At 42.1% G+C, this 10,204-nt stretch overlaps 1 protein-coding gene across 1 annotated transcript; it reads right to left on the reverse strand.

Moving 5' to 3' along the window:
- Positions 1 to 745: 745 nt before the first annotated feature.
- Positions 746 to 8,836, reverse strand: mras (muscle RAS oncogene homolog). Its single transcript, XM_027016648.2, has 6 exons — positions 8,520 to 8,836; positions 6,199 to 6,405; positions 5,252 to 5,405; positions 4,812 to 4,911; positions 4,602 to 4,681; positions 746 to 3,932 (listed from the first exon to the last, which is right to left on the reverse strand). Exons 2-6 carry the CDS (start codon positions 6,389 to 6,391, stop codon positions 3,836 to 3,838), a joined length of 624 nt encoding a protein of 207 aa, XP_026872449.2. The 5' UTR covers positions 6,392 to 6,405; positions 8,520 to 8,836; the 3' UTR covers positions 746 to 3,835.
- Between the last annotated feature and the right edge of the window lie 1,368 nt (positions 8,837 to 10,204).

A 10,204-nucleotide genomic window follows, 5' to 3' on the forward strand; every position in this document is an offset into this window, starting at 1 on the left:
AACAGTTAAGTGCCTATTTTCTACCATTTTCACATCCATTTCAGAGAAAAAAACTGTCTGAAGTAGAGGGAGGGCTCATCTGGCCTGACAGTCCTGGCTGGTCTGATAGCCCCCCAAATTCCAATCTGGATTGAAAACCTTCACGAAGCATTATTCCTGGAAGAATAAATGAATGTTTCCCTGTACATCTAATGGTGCATTTTTATTAAAGTCAGATTCATTACTGTTGAATCTAAATTTAAATTATGTCTGATTATTGCTTTCTGCCTTGTAGGATGTACTGCCATTACGTCTAGATCAATAATAATCTGGATGAATTGAATAGACTTTCATTTCACATTTTAATTGGTTTCATCCAGCAAATGACCTATATTTTCTTTCATACACCAATTGACCTTTAATTTGTTTCAAATACTAAATGACCTTTAGAATTAAAAAAATAAACGGACAATCAGCACGCTATTCTTGTTTTCATGTTTACAGATGCATTTTGGCTGAAGAACCACTAGGGGGCAACTATATTCAGATTGACGCTGTTTTGAGCGAAACAAAAATAAATCAATCAATAAATAAATAAATAAAAAACTTGAAACACCGTCAGTAACCAGACATTAAAAAAGCACGTGTCTTAAATGTCACAAAGCCTTTTATTTTATTCTCCACAACAAAAATTCTTACAATTTATTTTTTCTTTGCAAAAACCCCATTCTTTGACAGAGGAAATTATAGTCCATGCTTGCTTATCCTCTTAATACAAATACAGTAATAGAGCACAAGAAATAATTAATAATAAATTACTTAAGTATAAAAACAGTAGCAAAAAAGTTACATCTATATGCCAGATGTCTTGCAGTAGGTTTCTAATGTAATTGCAAATACAGCGCATTAACATTCTGTCCTCAAATAAAAAATGGAGGGGTAGTTATTCATGAGATAAGGTACATCCCTGGAGCAGAGAGACTGAGACCAGTGTTCACACTATCACTCGAATCATACAATTTACCGCCTCTACATGAACAAGATGTGGTTAAAATTGTTCAGGTTTACATTCAAACAAGTGGGACCCCCCCCCCCCACATCAACACAAGTGACACTACTTCCACCATTTTACAAGCCTAAACTTGTTTTAAATAAAGTGACAATGCTTGTGAGCCAAACATCAAAAAAGATCAACATCCAAAGATTCTTGGTCAGTGGATTATTCTCTAAGTAAGAAAACCATAACAGTCCTCGTGCAATGACGTTACAATGTCTTTCACTGACACACTCAAGAATGACTCAGCAAACATTCATCGGTGCACCTCAGCATTTTGAGATATGTAATGCTATTGAACCAGTTGAACGTGAAGGCATGTTGAAACGAGACAGGACCTTGATCCTCCCTTTACCAAAACCCTACAGCTGCTGTTAATATGCTTTACATAGAGGAGGGATCTTGAGCTCATGTTAACTGTTGCTGCTGGCTTTACTTTAGTGTTAAGACAGCTGAGCACATCCTGTTGCGGTTGCTTTTATTGTGGAACCATGCCTTCAAGGCTAGTTTGTAACCAGCCATAATTCCAGAACACAAAGTAATAGGAAGAAGATGAAGAAGGGGTGGGAGAAGAAGAGTGAGGAGAAGAGAAGAAGTTCAGGCAGGGCAGCAGGGATGTCAGGCTTGTGACGGCACTTGACATCAACTTGTCCACAAGTAGGACATCTTTCTCATCAGGGCACAGCACCAGCTAGAAATGAACTGATGCCAAACAAAAACACACACGTCTCGATCCATAGTGCAATATGTTTATCCCCCAGATATAACTGGATTAGCACAAGGACAGTGAAATAAAAGCTATTTAGCTTTAAAGGTTTGATTCAGTCCAGCTCTAGACGGAGAGCACTACCACTGTGTTGAGGTGCTGCAGCACCAGGCTTTAACATTGTCTTGAAACAGGAACAAATTTCCAGGTACCTCTGGTACCTTGCGAGACAAATGTTCTTCTCTCCTAGATCATAAGCATGCACAGAACATAAAACACTCCCATAAGCACACAGAACACTCACATTAGCACAAAGAACACTCCCATTAGCGCACAGAATACTCCCATTAGCGCATAAAATACTCCCATTAGCGCACAGAATACTCCCATTAGCGCATAAATACTCCCATTAGCGTATAAAACACTCCCATTAGCGCACAGAACACTCCCATTAGCGCACAGAGCACTTCCATTAGCACATAAAACACTCCCTTCAGTGCATAAAACACTCCCATTAGCGCACAGAACACTCCCATTAGCACACGGAGCACCTCCATTAGCACATAAAACACTCCCTTCAGTGCATAAAACACTCCCATTAGCACACAGAGCACTCCCATTAGCACACAGAACACTCCCATTAGCGCACAAAACACTCCCATTAGCGCATAAAACACTCCCATTAGCGCACAGAGCACTCCCATTAGCGCACAGAACACTCCCATTAGCGCATAAAACACCCCCATTAGCACACAGAGCACTCCCATTAGCACACAGAACACTCCCATTAGCGCATAAAACACTCCCATTAGCGCACAGAGCACTCCCATTAGCACACAGAACACTCCCGTTAGCGCATAAAACACTCCAATTAGCGCACAGAGCACTCCCATTAGCGCACAGAACACTCCCTTCAGTGCATAAAACATTCCCATTAGCACACAGAACACTCCCTTCAGTGCATAAAACATTCCCATTAGTGCACCGAGCACTCCAATTAGCACACAGAACACTCTCATTAGTGCATAAAACACTCCCATTAGCGCACAGAGCACTCCCATTAACGCACAGAACACTCCCATTAGCACATAAAACACTCCCTTCAGTGCATAAAACACTCCATTAGCATACAGAGCACTCCCATTAGCACACAGAACACTCCCATTAGCGCATAAAACACTTCCATTAGTGCTGACTCCAAGACTGAGAAATCTGGTGTGAAATCGGCATGATGGCTTTAAACAGAGCAGCGGCTTGTGCAGAAATCTGCATTCCTGAGCAGATGCTGTTGGAACAAATGGACACGTCCTCTCCACCTCTGTGTGGACAGCAAACGGAGATGTCCCCTCCATCTCTATGTGTAATGAGTCAATTCTGTTACAGGCCTGAACGTTTCCCCCTATGCTGAGGACGTAAAGGATGACGCAAGTGTACAAACACATACAAAAACAAGGCCTCGTTCGGGACATCGTTTTAAGTTGGTGTCTAAGAAAGTCAGCTTGTTACCTGTACACCAGGTATTCAACAGCCAGTGTGAGATGAAGAGATTGCCTTAACTTCACCAATACGTCTCTATACACATACACAGCTATAACAAGCAGAAAGAAGCAGAAATCAAGTCAACAGGACCTATAGAACACTATTATGACTTATAGAACAATATTATTGTCTATAGAACATTATGATGACTTATAGAACAATATTATTGTCTATAAAACATTACTATGACTTACAGAATTCTATTATGACTTAGAGCACTCAATTATGATCTACAGAACACTATTATGATCTACAGAACTCTATTATGAGCTATAGAAGACCATTATGACTCAAACGTTGGGCCATGACTCCCTAAACCAAGTGACAGAAGACACAGCCTGGACTGGATGGCTTTTAGCTGGAGCTGACCCTAACCCGGGTAAGTATTCTCACTGTGTGCAGTAGTATTACATCAAAGGGGTAGCGTGTGTTTTGCTCGTGTGTGAGTGTGTGTTAACAGTCTGAGCCATCATCGCATCATCGACATGCCCAGAGTGAGAGAGCGAGAGACCGACAGAGCCAGAGATAGAGAGAGACAGCGAGAGAGACATAAACAGTCAGAACAAGACACAGTGAGCCCTGGCTGAGCCTGAGCGCCTGTCTGCCCTCCATCTGCTCTTCTTCTTCTTCTGGCTCTTTTCTGGAATCTGCTGCCTGTGGAGACCGAGAAAGACAGACAGAGAGACAAGCAGACAGACAGACAGACAGAGACAGACAGAGACAGACAGACAGAGCAATGCAGAGGAGAGAGAGCGAGACAGAGGGAGAGGAAAAGAAAGATAGAGGGAGACACGATAGAGAGACAGACGGAATGAGGAAGAAAGAGAGAAGAGATATATTGAGCGCTATGCTCTTCGTATTCAATAATAGTAATATAAATAAGTCTGAAGTTACTCTGACCAAACGTCACTCAAATAACTGATCTCAAACATTCTACTTTCCAAACCACCCTGACCCGAACCTTGACCCTAACCCTAATCCTGACCTGACTCTAACCCTGCATGTGTATTAGAGCTGGGCTCCCCTACAATACGTTACAATGTTTATGCACACTTGTCTTCCCACTCTTACATTAGTTACTTTGTGTTTGGTCACATTGTCCTTCATCAAGTATTTCTCTACATTAAAGTTTTCAAAGTGTTGAAATCCATATTGATACAAATATCAGTAAAATGACCAACATTTTACCAACATTTTTATTGCAGTACAGATATTTTTGGTATATAGTAGGATTTGCTGTTCCTTTCTCTTCTGCCATGCAGCTGCCAGCAGTTGGCACTGAATCAGTGATTCAGTGAATCACTGTCTCCTGATCCAACTCACCGAATCACTCTCACAAGCTCATGAAATGCTTTATCCACATTCATGGGTGGATCCTTGGCACTTGTTTCTATGTATGTAATCTATCAAAAGAAGGCAAAAAGTAAGTTAACACAGAGAGCAGAAACAGACACTCCTGACAGAGTGTGTGGTGTGTGTTTGAGGTGTGTGTGGTTGTGTGTGGGTATGTGTGGTGTGACTCTGTAAGCTCACACTGTGCTTCACGGCCATCTCCCATCCCTGCTCACTTGTGATCTTCCGTAAATGCACCAGATCCACCTTATTAGCAACCAGGACCATGGGAAAGGACTCCCTACACACACACACACACACACACACACACGCACACACACACACACACACACACACACACACACACACACACACACACACACACACACACGCACAAGAATGACTCTCATATATAAACACTATTACACCATAAATTAATATATGAAATAGCCAGACAAGGACTGTCTGAAAGAATGAATGGGGGTGTGTGGGAGTCTGGCTGTTCTCAGACCTGTCTTTAACCCTCAGGATGAGCTGATAAAATTCATGGGTGAGTAAGTGTGGCTGTTCTCAGATCTGTTTTTACCCCTCAGGATGAGCTGATAAAATTCATGGGTGAGTAAGTGTGGCTGTTCTCAGACCTGTCTTTAACCCTCAGGATGAGCTGATGAAAGCGGTCCACGTGTGCGAAGCTGGCTTTGTCTGTCACAGAGAACACGATGAGGAAGCCATCTCCCGTGCGCATGTATTGCTCTCTCATAGCACTGAACTCCTCCTGGCCTGCTGTGTCCAGAACTACAGACGCACATACACGCACACAAGCACGCACACACACAGATATGGATACAGATAAACACATATATGCATACACCCACACAAACACAGTGCTTTCAGAATAAGCACAAACAAAATAAATATAATATTCACAAAGACACGCACACAAATAAACATACATATACACAAATAAACATACATGCACACAAATAAACATACATCCACACAAATAAACATTCAGACACAGACACACGGTTTCCTCAGAGTAGGCACAACCACCACAGGATAATACTCACAAATACATTCACACAAATATTAACATTTGCACTGACATTTCTGACTTTTAGCAGAAAACTTACAAAAGTACTTTGTCATCTACTTATAGAATTTATCCTAGCCAGTACAATAGGTTAGAGTTCAAAGATAACATTGAACTGGGATACTGCTAAATATAGTAATCAATGCTGATACTTAGTTGAAATGCAAATTAAGCACAGTAGTACACCAAACAATGATAAGTGCAATACCAAACAATGAACACATGCAGTGTTCAGAGTACACAACCACACAAACAAAATAAGGATAACATTCACAAACACACTCACACAAATAAACACACAAACACACCTATACACATCCAGAAATAAACACATATGCGTGCAGGGTGTCCTCAGTGTAAGCACAACCACACATGAACTAAGGAAATAAGGAAATAAGGAAGATTCTCACAAGCACGCTTCTGCTTGCACGCCAACTGAACCCAAACATGCACTCATGACAGTGACATGAAAATGGCCAAATTAAATCCATGTACCATCCAGGACGGCCCACTGTCCATCTATCTCAGTGTGTTTGAGATAGGAGTCCTCGATGGTGGGGTCATAGTCTGGGACGAAAATCTTCTGAAAGAATTGGATGGTGAGGGCGCTCTTGCCCACGCCCCCGTCCCCCACCACCACCAGCTTATAGGTGGGCAGGTTGTCCCCGGGAACAGCACTGGTCGCCATGGAGACCGCTACACCTGCACCACAGAGGGGAGAATCGTGTAAGGTTGGCTGCTGTTGCCAGAATGAACACACACACACCCAGAAAAGGAGAAAGAAATCATGTAAGTGTAGGAACATGACTACTATAACCATCCAAACAGTTAGTAAATCAATAAACAGGCACCATAATGGCTTTAGAGTATCGAGCAGACCCAACACACAGGACCCACTGGCCAGATCAGACCCCACGTGTAGGACCCACTGGCCAGATCAGACCCCACGTGTAGGACCCACTGGCCAGATCAGACCCCACGTGTAGGACCCACTGGCCAGATCAGACCCCACACACAGGACCCACTGGCCAGATCAGACCCCACACACAGGACCCACTAGCTAGATCAGACAACGTGTGCAGGATCCTATGGCCAGATCAGACCCCACACACAGGACCGACTGGTCAGATCAGACACCACGTGCTGGACCCAGTGGCCAGATCAGACCCCACACACAGGACCGACTGGCCAGATCAGACCCCACGTGCTGGACCCAGTGGCCAGATCAGACCCCACACACAGGACCGACTGGCCAGATCAGACCCCACGTGCTGGACCCAGTGGCCAGATCAGACCCCACACACAGGACCCACTGCAACACAGACCACCCAATACTTATACCAGACCCTCTTGAGTTCAGTGTTATAGCTTTACTGCAATTACCTCTTAGCATCTTGAAACTCTGGAAGCAAATATAAACTTGTTCTTGGTATTACTCCTGTTCTATACCTCGTCATCCTACTAAAATGATATATTCTTTTTAAATGTGGTTCTTTGTGTCCTGTTTTCCTGACCGTGCATATAGAGCTCTACCTGTGAAGTATCGAGATTCATGTTATCACTTCTCTCTTGCAGCACGAGTGGGAGCAGCAGAACACAGTGGGCAAATAGCCCAGTTACACTGATAGGTCTCAACAGGTCCGAGAGGAACTGTGGTCTGACCACAGCACTGCTCCTTCCTGTGAGTTCACAACACCGGGAAATCCAGTTTCCTCCCAGTGTGTATGGAGAGTTCATACCCCCCACCCCCCCTCCACCACACCATCGCACTTATAGCACTGCATTAAAGGTACACGGAGTTATTCTCTGTATTATGAATAAGTGGCTTTCAATTAGACACACGGTTGTCCATGACTTTAAAATAGCAGATCACTACTACAAGCTGAAGGAAAGAAGGAAGTTTTCAGAGCTCACCAGCTGCCATGGCTACCAGTACCATCTAGCATTAAGTACGTCTAGTGTGTTCCATTACATTTTGTACCTCAGCTAAACCATGTCTGGTTTGGAACTGAACAATCAGTTGAAGTGTCCTGAAATTTAATCGGTTAAAAAAAAAAAAAAAAAAAAAAAAAAAAGGATAAAGTAGGCGCACTGGTGGGTGCTGTATAATAAAACACAAAAAATAATGGGTGAGCAGGTGCGGAGCACAACACGGAGCCGTTTCAAAATGCCTTCTCCCAATCAGCAATAGTTCTTTTTGTTAAATAACCTTTCACTCTACACCCACACCGTTTTATGACCTGACCTCACCTACTCACACTGCTATCACCGTATGGTCACGCATACTTTTTCAGATTACGGAGTGTGTTCACACAGTTCCCGGGCCAGCCGCTAAAACCCGTTTATGCTAGTTCTGCTGGCGGCTAAGTTTGCCTTATTCTGTACCAGCCGCCACCCATTCTTATGTCTTTCATATACTTCGTACCTTGGCTGTAACCTCCTATAAGAAAGCACGTACACTTTCTTACGATCAAAAAATAATAATAATTTTTTTTTTTTTAAAGGACGCTGCTATTTCCTTCCCAAAACAGCAGCGCCTCCGCACCAAGAGGAAGAAACGTCTCGAGAGCTTCTGATACTCTACCGAAACGCCCTTCGCGAGCTTTCCTTCATTACTGGACCATTCAGTTTCTCTGTTAAGAACAAGAAATGGTTCCGCAAATCGATTAAAGCTCGAACTATCACTGAATTATACAAACCCAAACCGCTGACACAAACGCACAGGCAAAATGATTTGTTTTATGCTCTTCAAAAAATATTTTATGCCATAACTGTCAAGACAATGCTCGATAATAAACAACATAAATATACATTACCGTTTAACGAGCAGACACCATATGCGAATGAGAAAGTCCCTTTCAACAAATGATGCAGCCGACATTACAGTGGAAACAGACGGAATGGTCTGCACGGCTCGTCTGTTGCACAGTTCAACGTCGCTTGCAGCGCGGGGAGATCGACATTACCTCCATCCGCTAAAACTGTTTCAGTTCCTTACACATCAACAGTAGCTAAAATTTACACTGAAGGGAGATTATTAACTTCATCCGCAAATATATTGCTTTTTTGAATTGTTGATAGTTAGGCAGTTTGTAGGAACATAATTCAACACACCAGGTTTGCTCAGAAGGGGCTTCCGATTATCGTTTTAGCTGGAATAATAAAGAACTGTACAAAGTGTCGACACGGACATCCCTCTGATACACATGGACCATTCCAGCCTTAACGCCTGTTGGTTTACAAGGAACATTTACAGAAAGAAGGAAAAATGCTATTATTCGAGGACAAAGACAGAGATCATGCAACCTAATATTAGCTGCTTTTTCAGAATATGTAGAGTGCACTAAGTTGTTTTCTTTTTTAAATATATATTTAGGAAGTGGGGAAATCAGATACAGGAAAGCTCCCAGTGGTTGCATGATGATTGGAGTCTCGAATCACTTACTTTATTACTTTGAATATGCTTTTGTGTTCAAGTACGTATTTGGTTAAACAGATTTAATCATGAACTCTGTTTTTTTTTGCTATTAAACATATAGCCATATCCCTAAAGCACTAATTGGCAAATCATGTTGCTTAATTTTGTCATAAAAAGCTATTAGTATGATCACTGCAGAAACAATAGCTACATTTGTTCCTTAATCATTTTCACAAATGGCAACTATGTAATTTGGAGGTAGAATTTGGTAGCAACAGGATTTGTTATAATGATGTGCTCTAAAGCTCCCACTAACCCCCTACAGAACATCTCCTTCTTAGGTAAGAATGGTTGCCTAGTAACTACCAGGCTTCTCCCAGCATTCTCTCTTTTCTGTACAACAGCCAGAATCAGTATGACATCATCATGGAAGTCCAAAATACTCACTCTGCTGGAAAGGTCAGAATGTGCTAGACTCCCAAACTGTGACAGACTGTGGTCCTGTAGGACGTTCAAACCCAAAGCAGAATCATAAAGTTGTGGTCTGAAATTGTGCCTCTTTTTTAAACAATAGGACTGCATTTACACAATGTGTCATGCACAGTTAATCCATCAGATGGTGCTGCTGCCAATGTGATATTTTAGGGAGTTTGTTGGTTGGATTTACTTAAAGTCATTTGACAATCATGTAATCTTTAAATTATATTAAAGTTATTTGTTTTGTATCATTTAAAAGAGATGTGTGAAAAGCTACAAGGCAGTTTGTAGAAGTCAGACGTTCTAAAACTCTCTCTCTCTCTCTCTCTCTATGTGTGTGTGTGTGTGTGTGTGTGTATATATATATATATATAATTTGTGTATGTGTATCGATGTTTTTAAATAACGTGTTATTCATTAATTTAAATAGTCTTACTTTAAATATTCTGTGATGTTTAACCCCCCTTTTCCACCTCAGCGCACCAGCTGACCTATGTAAGCACATATCGTTCACTTTTGAGAAGAAGCGTGACAATATGGTCCACAGAGGACGGTCTGCTCTTGTAGTCTCTGGTTTCCATCTCTGAACGCTCATATTTAACTCAT

This window comes from Electrophorus electricus, chromosome 21, assembly GCF_013358815.1.
Source record: "Electrophorus electricus isolate fEleEle1 chromosome 21, fEleEle1.pri, whole genome shotgun sequence".
Classification (NCBI taxonomy): domain Eukaryota; kingdom Metazoa; phylum Chordata; class Actinopteri; order Gymnotiformes; family Gymnotidae; genus Electrophorus; species Electrophorus electricus.

Coding starts and splice junctions, on each gene's coding strand:
- mras (XM_027016648.2), bottom strand. CDS start 6,391: ATGGCGACCAGTGCTGTTCCCGGGGACAACCTGCCCACCTATAAGCTG. Junction 5,406..6,198: donor ACAGTGGGCCGTCCTGGATG/GTACATGGATTT, acceptor GTGCGTCTGTAG/TTCTGGACACAGCAGGCCAG. Junction 3,933..4,601: donor GAGCTTGTGAGAGTGATTCG/GTGAGTTGGATC, acceptor CGGTCTCCACAG/GCAGCAGATTCCAGAAAAGA.